We start from the raw sequence: 19,489 nt of genomic DNA, 5'->3' as shown, positions 1-19,489 counted from the left end.
TAAGACCCCCAGTGAGATGGACTAGCAAAGTGGCAGCATCAATGGGTTCAAGTGTGACAACAATTGGGAGGTTGGCCCATAAGTATCGAGCAGTGTTTTGTTCTGTTGTACATAGGGTCATTATGAGTTGGTACCGACTCAATGGCACCTACCACCACCACCACCACCACAATGGAACCTGGTGTGGTGCTGTAGGATAAGTACTGGGTTGCTAACCACAGGCTGGCAGTTCAAACCCAACAGTCACTCTTGGATACCTTATATGAGGCCGCTCTGAGTTGAAACCAACTCGACAGCACATGACAATTATGGAAGATTTACATCATTCTTTTTTCCAAGTGTTCCCTTCATAGCCTTCAAAAACATTTGTTATCACCTTTTTGGTTAAGTTCACAACTGACATTTAAAAAATTGCTTAGCTTACTATGTATCTACCACTAATTCTTTCCCAAACTTTGACAGATCAACAAATCTTAATATAATCACACACATCAAAGTAATTAGTTTCATTCTTCAACCTCCCTGCTGTCGAGTTGATTCCAACTCATTTTGACCCTATAGGACAGAGTAGAACTGTTCCATAAGAGTTCTGAGGCTGTAAATCTCTACGGAAGCAGATAGCTTCATCTTTCTCCTGTAGTGGCTGATGGGTTTGAACCACCAACCATTTTGTTAGTAGCCTAATGCTTAACCTGTGGAGCCATCAGGGTTCCTTTTTAGTCAGACATAAAAGATGACATACTGTGTGATTCCATTAAATGAAGCTCTGGTGGTGGTGGTTATATGCCGTGGAGTCGGTTCCGACTCATAGCGACCCTGAACAGGGTTTCTGAGGCTGTAAATCTTTACAGGAGCAGAAAGCCTCATCTTTCTCCCACAGAACAGCTGGTAGTTTCGAACTGCTCACCTTGTGGTTCACAGCCTGATTTGTAACCACTACGCTACCAGAGCTCCTTGAAGCTCTAAAACAGGCAAAACTAAACGAATATAATGTCAGGTACCATTGGGTGGAATTAAACGAGACTGAAACTCAAATGGAATGCACTAGCAGGCATATGGTCCTGCTGCTGACCACTTTGGTCACCGATAAGGGGAAGTGGGGGAAAACAGCAATGAAGTTGTGAACTAAGTCTGACCACATTCAATAGACTCCTGTTAACCTGGATTGAGACCTGGTTAACCAGCAGTATGACGAGACCTGGGGACTCCTGGGCCCAGGGGCAGGGACATGGCCCCACAGGACTAGAATGGAGTGTAAAGCATCCAGACGATATGATGTGAGGGGAGATGCACAAGAACACCCATACTTGCAGATAGTACCCATTTGACCTGGCATCAGTGGCCAGAACATGACTAGAGGAAGAAAGAGGGGAAAAAAACCCAAAACCCATGGCATAGCTTCCAGAATCACAGCAACTCACAAGCCATCACAGTATGACAAATTGACAGATGACTGGTGGATATTTTTATATATTTGTTAAATGTTTATTTATTTCCCTCCTATCATTTTATTCCTATAGGATTAAAAAATGAATGATAAGAACCACAAGAACACCACCAATGAAAGATTTAGAAAATTTTAGGAACACCTTGAAGGCATGAACCCTATAAACCTCATTAATTTTAAAATCCAGAGTCCTGATATAGTGTATAATGGATTTTTGGAATCCATTTCTCAATTCTTCCTTCTCAATGGTGCTTTTTCCATCTACAGATCATGAGGCTCCAGAGAAACTGACCGCATTCCTGGTTCTAGGGATAAAATATAACGTAGACTAGAAGTCCTGGTGTGGTGCTATAGAATAAGCACTGGACTGTGAAGCACAAGGTCAGCAGTTCAAACCCACCAGCTGTTCCTTGGAAATCCTATACAGGGTCGCTATGAGTTGACAGCTCTTAACAACAACAGACCAATCATTGCTTTCTTTACTTTGGTCACAGTATTAGGAGTTGCTTGTGACCTAATTTGGTCCAAACACAATGCATCTCAGAATTTTGTTGGGAATTTTGGAGCGCTAGCATTAGGAGTGGTAGGGGTGATACCAAACCAGTAGGCAGCAGAGCAGAGAGACAGTTGACAAGAAAACAGGTTCCTTAGGGGTACTGTTGAGTGAGTGGATCAAGCAGAATTTAAGGTTAGCGCTACCTCTGCACTTTCTAGTTACATGAATCAATACATTTCCTTTTATTCTGAAGGTAATTTATCATCCCTTTTATGTGTAACTGAGAGTTTCCTCACCAATATATTGTAATAGTGCCTGCCATGTAGTAGGTATTCAATAAACATTTGTTACATGAGTAAATGAATAAATAACTGGAATTAAAAAAAAAAAAAAAGAGAGAGAAAGAGAGAGACTTTTGGAGTGCTGGTAATGTTCTCTATCTTGACTGTTGTTAGGTGCCATCAAGTCGGTTCTGAGTGATAGTGATCTTGTGCACAACAGAATGATACACTGCACCATCCTCACAATCAGTGCTAGCTACACTTGGCTCCACTGCTGCTGCCACTGGACCAATCCATCTCTTTGGGGGTCTTCCTCTTTTGTGCTGATCCTCCACTTTACCAAGTATGTTGTCTTTCTCCAGGGACTGGTCCCTCCAGATAATATATCCTAAGTAGGAGAGACAAAGTTTGACCATCCTGGCTTCTAAGGAGCATTCTGGTTGAGCTTCCAACACAGATTTGTTTGTTCTTCTGGCAGTCCATGGTACTTTTAATATTCTCCTCCAACACCGTAACTGAAATGCATTAATTCTTCTACAGCCTTCCTTATTTATTGTCCAACTTTCATATGAGGCTACTGAAAATACCGTGGCTTGGATCAAGCTCATGTTAAGATCACAAACTGGTATCTTTGCTCTTGAACATTTTAAAGAGGTCTTGTGCAGCAGATTTGACTAATGCACTATGTTCTTTGATTTTCTTTACTGCTGCTTCTATGAGTGTTGATGGTGGATCCAAGCAAAATGAAGTCCTTTGACAACTTCAATCTATTCTCCATTTATTGGTTCAGTGGTGAGGATTTTTGTTTTCATTACATTGGGGTGCAACCCATACTGAAGGCTTTGATCTTCATAGTACTTTAAACCCTCATCACTTTCAGCAAGCAAGGTTGTATTATCTGCATATTTCAGGTTATTAATGAGTCTTCCTCCAATCCTGAAGCCACATTCTTCTTCATATAATCCATCTTCTCGAATTATTTGCTGAGCATACAGATTGAATAAGTATGGTGAAAGAATACAACCCTGAGTACACCTTTCCTGATTTTAACCATGCAGCGTCCCCACGTTCTGTTTGAATGACTGCTTCTTAGTCTGTGTACAGGTTCTTCATGAGCACAATTAAGTGTTCAGGAATACTCATTCTCCGCAATGCTATCAATAGCTTGTCATGATCCACATAGTTCAAAGTCTTAGCAGCACTGTAACCAAACCCTGAAAATAGCCCTTCCATTCATCAGCACAAGCATACTTTGTTTATAAGAACTGTTTCTTGTTATCTCAATGTTCCTTACTTAAACGGACACATGTTCACAATTCGTGGATCCTAGTCTTAGCTCCTGATGATACAATTTTTGAGATGTTCTGCTACCTGCATTGTCTGTTTCCTTTTGAATTCCTTTTGTTTATTGTGTACTCTAGTTAACGTTTCTGAAATCTCTTACAACCTTTTGCTTTCCTTTTCATTTTAATGTTGTGGCCATCAAGCCGGTTCCGACCCATAGCGACCCTGTATAGGGTTTCCAAGGAGCTGCTGGTGAGCTTGAACTGCCGCCAACCTTGAGATTAAACTGACTCTGCAGTTCAGTGCATTAACCCAGTGCCACACCAAGACTCTTTTCATTTTAATGTTTAGTGTCATCGAGTCAGTTCCAACTAATAGCTATCCTGTATAGGGTGTCTGAGGAGCAGCTGGTGGACTTGAACTGCCAACCTTGTGGTTCACAGTCCAGTGCTGTTCCACAGCACCACACTATTTTAATAGTGACACACTATTTCAATTATCTACTACTGTTTAATAAACTACCCCAAAACTTGGTGACTTAAAACAAGAACAATCCTTGATTTCATGATTTTACAGTTTGGACAGGGCTCTGTGGGAACACCTTTCTTTTCCATGGAATGGCCACTTTCAAGATGGCTCACTCACGAAGCTGACAAGTTGATTCTGGCTGCCAGCTGGGGGATGGGTTCAGTCGGGACTACTGGCTGGGGATCTATCATCTTCCATGTGGCTCCTTGGGTTTTCTCACAACATGGAAACTGGGTTCCAAGGACTATTCCAAGATGAAGAAAATGGAAGCTGCCAGTCAGCATCTTTCGGTTTTTCTCTTGGGTGTTTCCTCAGAGAGGTACTCTCCTGCCTGAGGGGCTATTTATCTTGGTAACAATTCTCAACTAGAAAAGAAAGTCAACCCCTGAGAGATTTTAGGGATTGAATGTAACAGATATTCACTTTCATCATCATCATCAATTCCCTCTACAAGGGACAATTTCTTTCCTTTCTCTGCCTCCAGCTCACCCACATCAGCCTTGGCATCCTACCTTCAACACGTGATTTCCAAAATGTCCCTAATTAGATGGGCTCTAGGCTGAATTTCAAAGTGAAGGAGGGGGCCTTGTCCGTAATCCTATATGGAGGTCACAATGTGGCCTCTGTGATGAGCTCTCTGATATAACTGTGCTGGCACAAAAGACCCCACTGGGCATTAATTTCCTTCTGGAGGCCAGAGGACACACCAACTGTAACATCTCCCATCCCTTCAGCCTTCAGCTCAGGTCTTGGCAAATTTCTTCCCCTTAGTGATTAGTAGGTACAGGCAAGAGGTAAGATTTGGGGAGGTGAGCTGTGGGGAGTTTAGGGAGAATGGAAGCAATCAGGATGGGGGGGGGACACAGGGGATGTGTGTGGCCCCAGCCTATCATCTCTCCAGCACTAGGTATCAAAGTCAATCTACAGCCTGCAAGAGACACCGCTTTCAAGGCCAGAGATGAGGGTTCAATACATGAAACTGGGTTTGATGGCTGCCTGCGTGCTTTCATGGAGGCTGATAGCTTCCTTCCTGGACCAGGAGTTCAACCAAAATAATCTCCCTAAGATAGTCATAACATTCCCAGGTACCTGTTCTTGCCTCAGGGTCTCTTCCAGAAGATGTGGCTGTCCACCTGGGAAGTTCAAGTGCTCCAAATGTCTCCGCACACCTGGCGAGTCTGAATGGTTTGACAAACACTTCAGAAGGGCTGTTGAGCCCCTGCAGGGATCAGATGTCCCTATGTCTTCTGATGCTCTGTTACTGTGGATGGTCAGTTCACATTTTGGCCTCTGTCTAGTTCCTGTACCCAATCCCAGACATTGCCCATTTCCCTCTTCATGGTTCTGGGTTCTAACCTTTCACAAACATTTGGAGCCTGGACTAAGTCTTTAAACTCCTCCTTCCTATGCTCCTAGGGTCTTCAGGGTAAGCAGGAGATAGAGCTTAAGAATAGGAAGCAGCAGGCGCCACCGACTAAGGGAGCTTCCTGCCGCACCTGTGCAGTGGTGGGGAACTCAAGGTTCCTCCAGGGCTCTGGCTATGGCTTCAAGATTAACCAACATGACATGGTCCTCAGGTGGGTACAAGTTAGGTAGAGACAGGCCAAATCCTCTTCCTTCAAATAACCAAATAACTACCCTGCCCTTCTTTCCAAGGATAAGCCAGGCCCCTGTCCAGGGTTTTGAGATGGATGTGGGTAACAAAACCACCATGCGCATTATGTACCCTGAGACTGCCAGCATTCAAGAGCCTGGCACCCAGTTTCTGGTGCTTCCACTGAATTCATCTGGTCTGGAGTGGTTCATGAAAACCCTGCGTACAGACATCACCTGGAAACCAAAAAACCCAGGGTATAGTGAAGGGGTCCCTGTATGGGCTGACAGCAGGGGGCTCCTGGGGAGACCCCTGCTGGATACTGAATTGCCGAAGCTTGAGAGCTATTGTGTCAGGTGACTCTGAAACACCCCTACCCTCGATTACTTTTTAGATTTCAGATCGCCCAGTTCCCTGATGGAAACAAAAACAAGGTGAGATACACAGGAAGGGAAAGTAGAATGAGCAGGACATGACCATGGACGGGTCAGGAGACAAGTCTTACTCCCTTCCCCATGTTTCCCCAGATCTTAATGATCAGCCTCACCTTCCTCAAGTACATCCAAGAAATATGGCTGAAAAACCAGGCTAAGTCTCCATCCTTGGGGTTCGTGGCTGTGTCCTATGCCTTGCACACCTGTGATCAGGTAAGACATCTTCTGCAACTCAAAGACTTCTATCACTCTGCCACTAAAATTGTCTTCCCAAGGACTGCATGATCTGGGTCCTCTCCTCACCTGCTCCCTTCAGGTTCACACATTGGACTTCTTGGGGTTTTTACAACAGCTGCTCATGTCTTCTCACATGCTGTCCCCTCTGCCTGCAATGCCCTTTCCTTATCTCCCTAGGGAATCTTTTCTTCCTTCAATTTAAGGGGCAACTAATAGATACTCTTCTGGGTGGCTCTGAGTAAATTCACGTCACCATCTCCAGCATCTTCTTCTGTAGAGCAGGTGAACTCCATTTCCCTCTCAGCAGTGACCTATCATCACACTAAATGTTGAGTGGAGGTTTGCTGAATGGTGAGAGAGGGTAGGAACCAGCCTGCCATCTCATGACCATGTCCTGCCTTATCCCATTTCCCAGGTCTCCTTGTTTGGTTTCGGGACAGACAATCTCAAAAAGTGGTCTCGTTACTGGAATAATACATATTGGTCCACGAACACCATGAACAATCCCCAAGTGGAGAGAAATGTCATCCTTCGGTTGCATTGTGAGGGAAAGATTGTTATGTACACCTGAGATTGTCCCCAGCCTGTTCAGCTACTGGAGGCCCCAGCAGGCTGACAAGTACTCAATGGGGACTTGGAATGTCAGGTAAGGACTGGGCTTCAAGTGGACCCTGGATGGAGATCACTCTGCTACTCAAGAAAAAAACCTTGTTTGTTTTTTTCTCCCATTGGATTCCTGGTGGCTTTAAAGTGCTATATTCTATTCCAGATTCTCAAAAACAAATGAATCACCAAGTCAAAACAAAACAAAAAAACCCACAAATAAACGAACCAAGAGTCCAACATCAATTTCATGACTCCTTTGGAATATGTTTTTGTAATTTGAAAGTTGATCAGGATTTTTTATTTAGTCCTGGTGTGGTGCTGTGGGTTAATGCGCTGTACTGCAAAGCCGGTTTGAACAGTTCAAGCTTACCAGCTGCTCCTCGGAAAACCTGTGCAGGGTTGCTATGGGTCGGAATCGACTCGATGACACTTAACAACAAAAACAACAGTGAGCCCATGCTTATAACTTCCCATTGACCTTAGAGACCTCAATGAAATGACAGGCCAGGCCCTGCTACTTTAAAGAAAATTGGCCTTCTCTCTTAGGATTTGAGGAAGTTGCTGATTACAGGTCCTAAGCTTGTCAGCTGGGTTCAATCCCAACTGCTTCCACCACTGCCTGTATCTAAGTGACAAATTCCAGCCCAGTCCATCCTCTTGACTGGCTTGACAAATGGCTGGAGTCCAGGGGACCAGTGTGAGTTCCAGCTGGCATGCCCTAAAGGGACACCTCAAGGGCATTCACCCACAGTAAAAGACGAATGAAACCAGATGGAAGCCCTGAATGCCAGAGACTCTGATTTTAGTCAAAGGTCAACTTGGTGTGTTTTAAGACAAGAACTTTTAATGTTTTCTCATAACCCAGGAGTTCAAATCTAGATTCCAAGGCCCTCCATAATCTCCCTTTGTATGCATCCAACTTCAGTCTAACAGAAACTCTGTCAGACAGACCAGTCTCAGAAATGCTTAGCTACCTCTCTCAACTCCTCTACATTCTTCAAGGGCCACTTCACGTATTCCTTTCCCAGTCCCTTGGAATTTTGACAGCACTTGTAGTGGGTACACAGAATTGTCTTTTATTAATGAGTTAGTCCATTATTACCAATTTGACTGCAAGCTCTCTGGACAGGGGCTTTGTTTTGTGTTTCTTCTGTAACTCTTCTTTAGCAGGGCATGTTGTTGTTGTTGGTACACGCTGTGGAGTTGGTTCTGACTCACAGCGATCCCTGGATAGGTTTCTGAGGCTGTAAATCTTTTCAGGAGCAGAAAGCTTCATCTTTCTCCTATGGAATGGCTTGTGCTTTGAAGTCCAGTGCTTACCCTACACAGCATATGACATCCAAATATTCATGCAAGATCTCGGGCAAATTTTTCCTCAGTAAATGTCTTTGATGTTCTGCTGCTGCCCAGGTGCGTGAGTAGAGAGGAGCAGCAAACAACGCAAAGGCCAGAGTTTATTATTAAAGGGGAAGGAGAGGGTGGAGTGCTAGGGTAATAAATTCTAGGTGAAAGGCAGGGCAAAGCACTTTTCTGGGTGGCCTGGTAGGCTAGCAGGTGACTGGGATTCACCTCCTTCCCACGTGATCTGAAGCTCATCCCCAGACTCCCCCTTGTCTCTTCCTGACAATGCCAGCTGGTCTGGGGTGCCCAGGTTAGACAATAGTCAGACCCTTCCCCTATCAAACCTCTAACTATGTTGCTGAGCTCTGACCCATTCGACAATCATCAGCTGCCTATCTGAGTGCTCCCAGGTTAGACTAGATTCTGCCCTGACTGTGGCTGCTACCTGGTGGTGGCTTGGGTAGCACTAGGGCTGGGGCTGGGGCTGGGGTGTAGCAGGATAGGCCCTGGGGATGTCAGGCTTTGGGTCAGGGACTCATCCAGCTTGCGGGTCTCAGCCTCAAGGACAGTGGCCTCCGGGGCCTGGGCCACAGCAAGGAGTGAGTGGGAGAGGTTGTGGTGCAGTCCTGCTAGCTCACGGCTGGTCTGCACTGAGCGAGCGATGTACTCTTCTTTCTGCTTCCGCTCCAAGGCCAGCTGGGCTCGTAGCAGGGCCACCTGGTGGCAGAAGAACCAAGAGGGAGGAAGGAGCTGAGGACCTCAAAGCTGCCTCAGCTCCTCCTGTTTTGTGCTGTTATGACTCTTGTTGGACCAGCTTTTGAATTAACTCTACCACATACACATATCTCAGAGTCAGGCTTTGGGGTGTTTGGGGGGAAGGACCCCTAGGAACCACATGAGACTCAAAGAGGATGCTAAAAAATAGTACAACTACTTTCATCAACTTTGCTGAGGAATAATTTATATGTAATAAAATACCCAATTTTAAGAGCTGATAGTCCCTGACTTAAGATGTATTCGAGTTAAAACAAATCATACATTGGAACAGAACACTGTAATTAGATTAGGACTAACTCCTATAATGTTGAAGTGGCATGTATGTACTGTTTCCACGCCCCCCAAAGACAGAACTTATAAAGACACTGATAATAAAAGGTAACAATAACAAAAACTAGAAAGAAAAAAAGAGATTCCATTTATATCAGAACTGACTTAATGATGGAGTCACGGGACAGAATCCTGTCATAGATAGGGATTACCTGTACACATTTTGATGAGTTTGATAATGTATATATCTATATAACCATCATCCAAATAAAAACAAAACGTTTAAATCACTATGCAAAGTCCCACTATGCCTTTTTTGGGAGCTTTAAAAAAGTTAAGTACCACTGAGTTGGTTCCAACTCAGCGACCCTGTATAGGGTTTCATTGTATGAGCAGAAAGCCTCATCTTCCTCCCATGGAGCAGCTGGTAGGCTCAAGCTGTTCAGTTTGTAGTTTGCAGTCCAGTGCACACCCTACATTGTGGATTAATTAAACTGGGATGAGGCTTGGACATCCGTAGCTTTTCAAAATTTCCCAAGTGGGATAGCTAGGGCTGAGAATCATAGATTAAGCCTTCCATTCTTCAGATGGACAGACTGAGACTACCAGACAGTGAAGCTATTGGGACTCTAGAGCAGGTCTTGGACTAGGATGAGGCGAGTGGCACTCGGGGAACAAAATTTGAGGCGACATGTTAGGTTGGGAGTGAGTGCTCCTCCTTACAGTTTACACCCAAGGTGTCTCTCCTGCTTTACCCAAGTCTTAGCCTTGTCTCCAGGACTGCTTTTCATGAGTTTAACAGAATTCAAAGTAATAATAAAGGTCAAACCCTAGAATGACTACTGACTCTGAACTTGGCTCAGAAATCAAGATTTTCCACAGTTCTAGTAACCCTTGGGTGAAAGTTTGGAGGCAAGAAGTCACTTTATACAGTTTCCCTATGTGGCTACTACCTGACCTGGGTTATGAGGTATGGATCATGGTGCCTCTGCCAGCCTACTCGGCTGCTCTGAAGACAGAGGTGGCCAGGAAAATTCTACTTGTTTTAGCCTTCTAGACTTTTTTGTCTGCTCTCCAGCCCTCTTCTTTTTCCTTTCCCTTCCTGTATTAATTTGCAGGTCTGAGGCTTAGATCATGCTTTCTTCCCCAAACCCACTCTCTGAGCTGGAGCTAGAGATCTTTCTGCCTTCCCATATAGACTGAAGTTCTCTGAAGGCAGGTACTATTTCTCCTCTCCCCGTGGAGGTACACAAAGGGCCAAACACATGCAGACACTAAAGCCTTGTTGCTTGAGTGCAAGGGAAGGTTAAAAAAGGACTCGGAAAATGAATCTTCCAAAATGTACCTCTTTCTGCAGTTCAGCCAGAACATCGGAGGAGCACTTCTGTCCTATTGCATCCTGTGGAAGACAAATACCATTTTGATTGGAATAGGCTTTCTTACTCTAGAGTTTCTGCAGGCAGCCTCCAGCTATCTCATCGCAATCTGGGGGGCCTGGGCAAGGGCGATGAGATCAGACTGAACCTCTGTGGGGCACATGGCCTTGGGGTAAGGAGAGGCCCAGGGGTCCTACCCCAGTCTCACAGGCAATGCCCATGGAGATCTGACACTGAACATCAAAAAGGCCTGACTGGTATTGCTTCGTTGAGGCATTCCTTCATTTCACAGAACATATCGTGTGTCTGTTTTGGGCTTGCTCTAGGCTGTGAGCTAAGGATGCAGAGAGGAAGTTCAGAAAAAGAAACTCTCACTCAAAGAACTGGGGTGGATTGCTGGGAGATGTGCAGCCACCAGAAACAGCCCCTCCCTGTAGGACTGTGGCTGTTGATGGGTATACATCTGTGAAAACAGGACTGGTTTAAGGGCATCTTTCCGGAGCCATTTACCCCTAAAGGGGACTTTGGCCCTAGCAAATATCACAGATGAACTCAATGTAAACTTAATTTTATAAACTTAATAATGCAAGGGGCAAGGAGGCCATCAAACTCCTATGCATCAAGGACTGGCAGGTATCACACATATCTATACACCAGGGACAGTGACCAGAAGCCTGGTGAGCCCTGTTCCTGGGGAGCCCAAAGTGTTGGTGGTGGGGCTGGGGAAGCAGATTAGATGTCTGTGAAGGCTTTCAGAGTTCCAAAGAAGGCAGGACTGTTAGTCTTAAGTACATCTCCAACCACTGAAGCTGGAACTCCTCCAGGGGTACAGTCAGAAAAAAGGCTCTCTGAATTGGCTGAATTGGCTGTCTCCTCTCCATGGGTGGCCTGGGAAGCATGGCACTTTAGGGGTGGCTGGGATCGGGTGCTCCTAAGGCAGCAAACCTGCTGTGTAGGTGGTGGTGGTGTGCCTTCGCTGGTCTCCAGGACCCCCGCCCGGGCAGCGCGCATGGCATCCCTCTTCAGTTTCCTCCGCTCCCGTTCTACCTGTCGAGATGTCAGTGAGAATTCTGGGCTCAGTTTATCTCTGGGGCTGGAGCAAAGCTGTCTTTCTCAAGAGAGGAGACCAGTGCATGGGCAAGAGTGACTGTGAGGGGACAGCAAGCATGGGAACTAACTCCTGGGCTGAGAGCACACAGCAGGGCAGTCTTGAGTGCAAAGAGATACTCCTGGGCTCAGCCTCTGAAGATCAAGTGTGCTCAGGTCAGCACACCTTTTCTGTAGTAAATATCTTAGGCTTTGGGGGGCCACACAGTTTTTGTGCAACTATTCAATTCTGCTGTTGTAGCAGGAAAGCAGCCCTCGACAATACATAAATGAATGGGCATGGCTAGATCCCAATAAAACTTTATTTTCAAAAACAACCAGTAGGTTGATTTGGGCCATGGGCTGTAGTTGGCTCTCTCTTGATCTAAATGTTGCCTGAAAAATGGAGGACACATGCCCACTGGAGGATGGAGCTAGGGGCAGCGGAAGTTGCTCACCTGCTCCAAGGTGGTCCGCAGCTGGGTATTATGGCGCTGCAGCCTACTCCGCTCAATCTCTAGCTGTGCCACTGCTTGCTGTAGGTGCTCAAGTCTTTGTCTCTGTTTCTCCTCCATTCTGGGGCTAGGCTCAGCTTCTACTCCTGAGACCTGTGGGAAACCTGTGAATCTCACCTCGGGGACCAATCTGGCAGGTCTGGGCTTCAGGGATGCAAATGCCAAGGGAAAGGGACGAATTCCTAGACAGGAGCTCCCTCCTGGGAAGTCTGTTCCCACAGGCTCCCAGCTCACCACTCCTGGCTGCATAGTCTGCTTTCCTCTGTGTCCTGGTTCGGCTCTACTGGTCGGGCCTGGGCTGTATAGCCGCTCCTTCTCCAGAGCCTGTCTGGTGAGATCCAACTCATCCTGGGGTTTCGAGGTATGGAACAAAACCATGTCAAACTCCTATCAAGGCCCACCCTGTCCTTCATTCTTCTAACAGCCAGTTTACTCTTTTTGTCAGGTTAGTCTTATTTCCCCAGGGCCTCTGAGCTATTCTGTTTTGTCGTCCAGAACCTTCATTCTACAGATGGATAAAGCAAAGGCTCAGAGAGCCATCTACCCGAGGATACGTAGTGAGTAGTGAGTGAGTTAGGTCTGGCAGCCAGTCTGTTTAGATGTGCCATAAAGTGAAGTGATAACAAGGTGCCTTAAGGTACTGTGGGAAGAGCATGGAACCCTAGAGTCACACCGCCACCACATATTAGCCTGTGACCTTAGTGAAGATATGAGTTCTCCCCAAACCCTGACTTCCTCATTTGTAAACTGCTCCATGAAGTATAGATCAAGTCTTAGGGAGTTAAATTCTTGAAAAAATGGAGAAGTCCAATGCTATACAAGGGGGCTGCAAATAGTTTATGAAAAAATGGAATTAAGACAATGAAATTTTCCCTTAAACTTTTTGAAAGCCACATGCATATATTCTAGGTAATGGACAAGAAGAAACAGACAAAACCAAATGAGTGCACATGTGTGGATGGATGTTGTTTGGGAGAAAAGAAGAGTTTGGTGGTAAAACAGACTATAGACTCCAGAGCACTGCAAAGCTAACATCTCCTAGTTCTGCCATACCAGCTGTATGATCTTGGGCATGTTAGTTCTTCTAGTCTCCATTCCTCAATTGTAAAATAAGGATAATATCAGTGCTCACTTTTCAGGGTTATTTGTGGAAGCAAGTGAGAGTACAACAGTGCCTGGTATATAAAATTAAAAAACAAACAAACACATATTATTACTATGAGAAGCTGCATCTGAAAGGCTCTCATGAGGGTCTGGGGTAGGGGGGAGGGATATAGTGACCCTGACCCAAGACACATTATTGACTGAACATTCATTCTCAGGAACCCAAGAGTGACAGGAAATGCCCTGTAAGAGTAGGTTTGGAAGTAGAAATGGCATTTCACGTACTGATAGCTTCCTACATCTCTAAGCTAAGCACCCTACTATGGTCAATAGAGATGGAGGAAGCCATCAAACTCTTTTACCTCGTGGCCAATCAATTGCCAGAAGCCCAATGAATCTCTTAAATCGACCCATGAATCTCCATCCATTCTCTTACTATTTTAGGTTTCCACGGTGTCCTGGACTTGTATTATATAATCTCTTAATGGATCTCCTCAGATCTACCATTGCCCCACACAGCAGCTGGAGTGATCTTTCTTTTGAATTTTGTATCTGATCATGTTGCCTTTCCTTGTCCAAAACCCTTCACCTAATCACCCAGGTTCCTCAGCATAACTTAGAAGCTCTGAATAACGAGGTGCCTGCTGCCCTTTCTTCTCTTGCTAACTCCCCCATCTGTCTTAAGCAGTTTAAATCACCTACACAGATGTTCCCTGATCTCCTGCCTCTGCTTGGCTAATTCCTTACTGGCCCCTTTAGATCTAATTTTAAATGCCACTTTTGCCAGGACCCACCCCTGGAAAAAGTCAGGTGTTCCTCCAGTACATTAAGAGCACACTGAACTTTCCTTATTAGGCACCCATCACATTGCAGTTTATCCAGCAGACTGTAAGCTTGGTGAGAACAGGGACTAGCAAATTCTGAGTTCCATTTATATCGCAGTGCTTTCTCATACCTCTAAGATATGCTCTGCCCCTGGCCCTTATATTCCCGCAGTGACTCACCTGCAGCCTCTGTTGCTCCGAGTCCCGCTCTAGGACAGAGGCTTGCAGGAACATGGCCACCTCCTTCAGACTGCTGATACTGGTCCTGCTCTGCGCCAAGGACAGTGCCAGGTCCTGGGCCTTCTCCCTCCACTCAATCTCCCTGGCCTCCGTCTGCTTCAGGGCTCCCTGTAGTCGCTCTAGCTCCTGCTGCATCCTGGGTCCTAAACAATCAACTGTTAAAGAGGGCTCCTCCACTGGGGAGGCTTTGTGGCTTTGGGGTGAGTCCTCCAGGTTCCTTCTTTGGTGGGCTTCTTTTAGCTCCAAGATCTCCTCTTCCTTTTGGGCTAGAGTCAGTTGGAGCTCTCTCAAGTTTTCACGAAGGCCTTTCATCTCTTCCTGCCCCGCTTGGATCACATTGTCTTGGTCCCTCTGAGTGAGGAAATTCTCTAGCAGCCTTCCCTGTTCCTTCTGGCGTCTCAGTTCTTCATCTCTCTGCACAAGTGTCTGCTGGAGCTGCTGTACAACCTCCTGGTGTTGCAGATCCTGGTCCCGGAGCTCACCTTCCCGCATCTTCAGGGCCTCCTCCAGCTGCCGGGTTTGTGCCTGGCAGGAGTCCAGCGTAACCTGCAGAGCGGCAGTGCTGGCTTCCAGGCTACAGTTCAGCTCTGCCTGCCCAAAGAGATGCTGCTCTTTCTCCTGAAGGGCAGCCTGCACTTGGCTGAGGGCCTCCTGGAGGGCTTCCGCCTGTTCCCGGGCAGTCGCCTCCCGATGCTGGCAGGATTGGCTATCAGCCTGCAGGGTCTCCAGCTCTTGGCTCCTCTCCTTAAGTGTGGCCTCTGCCTGTAGCCAGCTCTCCTGCAGGGCCCTGATCTCCACCTCATGTTCCTGTTTCTGCTCAGCACACTGTTGCTGAATGGCCAGAAGGGCTTTCTCTTGTTCCCGAGACTCAGCCCTCAGTTCACCCAACACCTCCTCCAGGGCCTGTACCCGCTGTCCTTCCATGGCCAGCTCCTCCTGGAGCCTTTGCACCTGCTCCTTGTGGTCCTCAAGCTCCGCTTGGCACTCCTTCAGTGTCCCATGGGCCTGCTCCAAAGCTCCCTGGAGTGCACTTACCTGTTCCCTTGCACGCTCCTCCTGCCGCTGTTCCTGCTGCAGGGTCTCCAGCAATTGGGTCCTCTGGGCCAGGGCTCTCTGGGCCTCTTCCAGTTGGCCCTGAAGTGATCGCTCTTTCAGCTCCCCTTGATCCCTGGCTTCCTGCAGGTGCCGCTGTACGGCCACCATCTCCTGCTCTCGCTGTGTCAGGAGCAGGCTGGCCTCACCCACTTTCCTGTGCAGGCTCTGCAGCTGCTGCTCTAGTTGTTCCTTGTGCTCCTGAAGTTCCTGGATGTGCTCCTGCTGGCATTCCACCTCCTTCTCCTTGTCACGCAGAATCAGTTTCATGTGCTCGAGGCTCCCGCGCTGTGCTTTAGTTTGGCCTTTCCCCTCTTCTGCCTGCTCCTGTGTGTGCAGCTTCTGAGAGGCCAGTTCCCGGCCCCGCTCCCTTAAGGACAACTTGATCTGCTCCAGATCCTCCTCCAGGATCTTGGTCTGCAGCGTCCTTTGGTCTTCTAGGACCTGAACCCGCTCCTTCTGGAGCCTCAACTCCTGGTCCCTCCTCTCAAGATCCTGGGTCAGTTGCTCCTTCTGTCTCTGCAGCTCCTCGATCTGTTCTTGCTGGCGTTTCACCTCCTGGTCCTTCTCCTGGAGCTCCCCAGCCAGAAGAGTGCTGTGGCTCTCCAGCTCATGGATCTGGCTGCTCTGGACCTGCAGTTCCTGGCCCCTTTCCTCCAGATCCAATGTCATGTGGGTCAGAGTTACCCTCTGCATTTCCCTCTGGCCTTCCAACTCCTCAATCGCCTTCTGCTGGTGCTCCAGTTTGTGATGGTTTTCTTCGAGTTCCAGGGCCAGGCATTCCAGAGTAACCAACTGCTTCTTCAGATCCTGAATCTGGCCTCTCTGGGACTCAATCACTTGGGCCTTCTTCTCAAGTTCTACAAGTTGATGCTCCAAGATGTTCCTCTGAGTCTCCCGGCTCTTCTCGAGCTCTCTGATCTGCTCCCTTTGGACAGACAGCTTCTGCTCTCGTTCCTGGACAGCCAGGGGCAGATGCTCTAAAACAGACCTACACTTCTCTAGCTCCTGAATCTGGTCTCGTTGCAGATCTACCTCTTGGTTCCTCTTCTTCAGGTCCAGTGACAGCACTTCCAGAGCAGCCTTCTGCATTTCCCGTTGTGACTCCAGTTCCTGCATTTCCCCCCGTAAAGTCTCTACCTCCTCTTCTCTTTCAGAGAGCGCCTGGGCCAGGAGAGCCAGATTCTCCTGCAAAGCTTTCCCTTGGGCCACCTTCAGCTCGCCCTGCTCTTGCAGGACTTGGGCTCTCTCACGCTCACTCTCCACCTCCTGGTTTTTCAATTTCAGGGCTGAGCGAGCCGTTCTCAGGTCTTCTTCTAGAATCCCTGCAGCACTTGCTTGAGTCCTGGCTTCTGTGATGGATGCTTGCAGCTGTTCCACCTGGGCTGTCAGGTTCTCCTTGACTGCCTGAAGCAACTCTCGCTCATTCTGAAAAACAAGGTGCAAAACCACCTTAGACTACACTTCTGCTAATACTGTCACTCCACTGCAGGCCCGTCTTTCTGTTATTTTGTAGCACCAGCAGAGACAAAAGCTTAGGGAAAAAAAAACTAGTGCATTTCACTTAAGCTGATACTGTAAAAGAACATTCTACCACCAACCTCCCAAGGCTCTGCTATTCCGAGGAAAAAAACTGGTGGGAATGAGCCATGCCCCCAACTCTGGTCCTTCAGGGAAGGAAACAAAAATCTCCATCTCAATTTAGAAAAGGTAATTAAGGAGGATTCACTGATGTTTTAATAATAGGTCTTAGGGGCATGGGGAGAGTCAGAAGAACTGAGGCTTGGCAGAGGAATTTGGTCACTGCATATGAATGGGGTATGGCTATAGGTCAAGGTAGGCCCGGGAGCTAGAACCTGGGCCCTGAGGGAACCCCTTCCCCTAAACTAGCACCATCTTACTTGGGCTTCTATTCTCTGGAGCTCAGCTTGCTGTAGGCGACTCTGTAAGGATGCCGTGGTTTCATGCAGTTCCATCAGCTCAGATTCTAGGGAAATCTGTTTTCCTTCCCATTTGGATTTCTCTTTGGGAAAAGGAGAGCCAGTGAAATAAGACTCATAATCATGATTGGGGATGGGGGAAAAGAGGGATGTGGAGGCTGGGGAAACAAACTCAAAGGACACCAGGACCAAAAAGGGGAGCATTACATCTAGTTTTGTAGAGTCACCCCCATTTGCCAGCTGCTCCTTCTATCTAGGCTCCCTGGTGCTTCCAGAAACAGCACACTTTCTCATCCAGACAGAGATCCTTAACCCTGGACTCCAGAGAGATTTGAGAGGGATGACTCCAGAGGTCCCTTCCAACCCTCAATTCTATGAATTTGCTGAGGTTCCTAGAGTCAGGGTTGTTTTGTTAGCTGTTCCCCATTCCTGGAAAATGCACTATGATTTTGATGAATGAATAGCCAGCTCTATTTGTGTGGCTCAGAAGGAGCCTTGTGGGATATACTCAAAGCCTAGACCTACTCAAGTTGTCCTCTTCTCTTATGCAGTAGAGCTTGAGCCTCAAGACCCTCTTATCTCCTTTCCAAGCAGTCATCACTCTTCCCAGTCCTGAGCTGTGGCACTAATACATTCTCCCAGATTCCCCCTCCTTGCTATCTCCTCAACAAGATTACAAACCTTTCGCCGTCAAAGATAAATCATTTTGAGCATATGGTTGGAGATGATAAAACGTAAGTATACCATACAAAGGATAAAAGGTGCAGAATCTAATCCTAGCCTTGGTCCTGGGTTTTTAATATTTAATTTCCTCCAGAGACAGAAAATGAAAGCCTGGCTGGCTAGCAAACGCATACCCCTTAATACCTTCCTTCAGGATAGCCCTCAAAGGCCAACAAAACAGAAAAACAGTTCATGGGGGCAGAGGTCGTCTCTACTTTTGAGATGCCTCCAGGTATTTCCTCACAGTTGTGGGCCACTTCTGGACTCTCCACCAAATCCCCCTGACAGCCTTGAGCTTCTTACCTTCCTGGTTCTGGGAGAGCTGGCTCTGTAGCTCCCGTAACTCTGTGCAGACCTGCTTCTTCTCAGCCTCAGTAAGAGTTAGACGCTGTTCCAGCTTCTGGGCTTGATCCTTCAGATCATCCTGGGAAATAAAGAGCCTGGTTAAACTCAGGTTCCTTCCCTTCTACAAAGATATCCCAGTCTCTGGCTCCAGTTCGCTTTTCAGCAGCAGCCTGTGGTGGTCTGCCAACCTATTTGCAGGCTGCTGAGTTGTTATTGAACTCTCTGGCTCCTTGAAGTGATGACAGGCTGAGTTCTAAATGGCTGGAGCCTAGAATCTCCTTCTGTTAAGTCTATGTCTTTTGACTGAACTCCTAATTGAAGTCTTAGCCCAAGGGCCACCTCTTCCCTCCATACATTCAGACTTTGAGGCTTAATCCATAGGTCACGTCTTCCTTCCCCATTCCCTCCTGAGTCAGAAAGAACTGCCCCTTCCTCCTGGTACCAGTAGTCTTCTCATCCCCAGCCTCTGTGTATCTAACAATTGACCCTGTTAATTCTGCCCACTAATGGAATACAGTATGCATCCTCAGCCATGTCACATGTCCTTTTTAAGGGCAAAGATCAGGTCTTTCTCTTTTTTTGTATCTACAGCTCAGAGTGCTCAGCATATTGATGACACTCAATTTTTGTTAACTGATAGGCTCACTGTGAGGGGGAAGTTGTGGAATATTTATCTCTGGTGTAGGCCTAGAATGTTCCTGTACATGGCAACCTCAAATATAATAGGCCATCTCATAGGCTTTTTTAGAGTAAGAATAATTAATTCATGGCTGAAATGAAAAATCTGTTGCAAAACAATATAACATCGTAATCAATGCAATGAAACGATGAGTGTAAAACCAATGTTCTTCCATGTTCCGTATCGTTCAATTCACAATAAAAACTTAAAACAAAAACCAAAAACACCTTAAAATATATATATTGTTGTTGTTGTTGCTGTTAGGTTTCC

General features: G+C 46.8%; 2 protein-coding genes across 2 annotated transcripts in view; one reads left to right on the top strand and one right to left on the bottom strand.

Moving 5' to 3' along the window:
• Nucleotides 1-6,872, top strand: part of LOC102822421 (CMP-N-acetylneuraminate-beta-galactosamide-alpha-2,3-sialyltransferase 2-like) — an 18,472-nt gene extending 11,600 nt beyond the window's left edge. The window contains exons 4-7 of the mRNA XM_006875730.1: nucleotides 5,453-5,613; nucleotides 6,025-6,064; nucleotides 6,158-6,277; nucleotides 6,717-6,872. Of these exons, the coding sequence (XP_006875792.1) occupies nucleotides 5,453-5,613; nucleotides 6,025-6,064; nucleotides 6,158-6,277; nucleotides 6,717-6,872 (477 nt within the window). The remainder of the gene's footprint in view (nucleotides 1-5,452; nucleotides 5,614-6,024; nucleotides 6,065-6,157; nucleotides 6,278-6,716) is intronic.
• A 1,817-nt stretch (nucleotides 6,873-8,689) lies between these two features.
• The window catches only part of CEP250 (centrosomal protein 250kDa), a 60,548-nt gene continuing 49,748 nt past the window's right edge, over nucleotides 8,690-19,489 (bottom strand). Inside the window, exons 25-32 of the mRNA XM_006875703.1 lie at nucleotides 18,499-18,619; nucleotides 17,434-17,555; nucleotides 14,381-16,960; nucleotides 12,507-12,620; nucleotides 12,216-12,365; nucleotides 11,617-11,718; nucleotides 10,641-10,694; nucleotides 8,690-8,965 (exon numbers count right to left, since the gene is read on the bottom strand). Coding sequence (XP_006875765.1) covers nucleotides 8,690-8,965; nucleotides 10,641-10,694; nucleotides 11,617-11,718; nucleotides 12,216-12,365; nucleotides 12,507-12,620; nucleotides 14,381-16,960; nucleotides 17,434-17,555; nucleotides 18,499-18,619 — 3,519 coding nt within the window. The remainder of the gene's footprint in view (nucleotides 8,966-10,640; nucleotides 10,695-11,616; nucleotides 11,719-12,215; nucleotides 12,366-12,506; nucleotides 12,621-14,380; nucleotides 16,961-17,433; nucleotides 17,556-18,498; nucleotides 18,620-19,489) is intronic.

Source organism: Chrysochloris asiatica, unplaced genomic scaffold, assembly GCF_000296735.1.
Source record: "Chrysochloris asiatica unplaced genomic scaffold, ChrAsi1.0 scaffold00337, whole genome shotgun sequence".
In the NCBI taxonomy this organism is placed as follows: domain Eukaryota; kingdom Metazoa; phylum Chordata; class Mammalia; order Afrosoricida; family Chrysochloridae; genus Chrysochloris; species Chrysochloris asiatica.
This window is presented reverse-complemented; position numbering and strand designations above follow the sequence as displayed.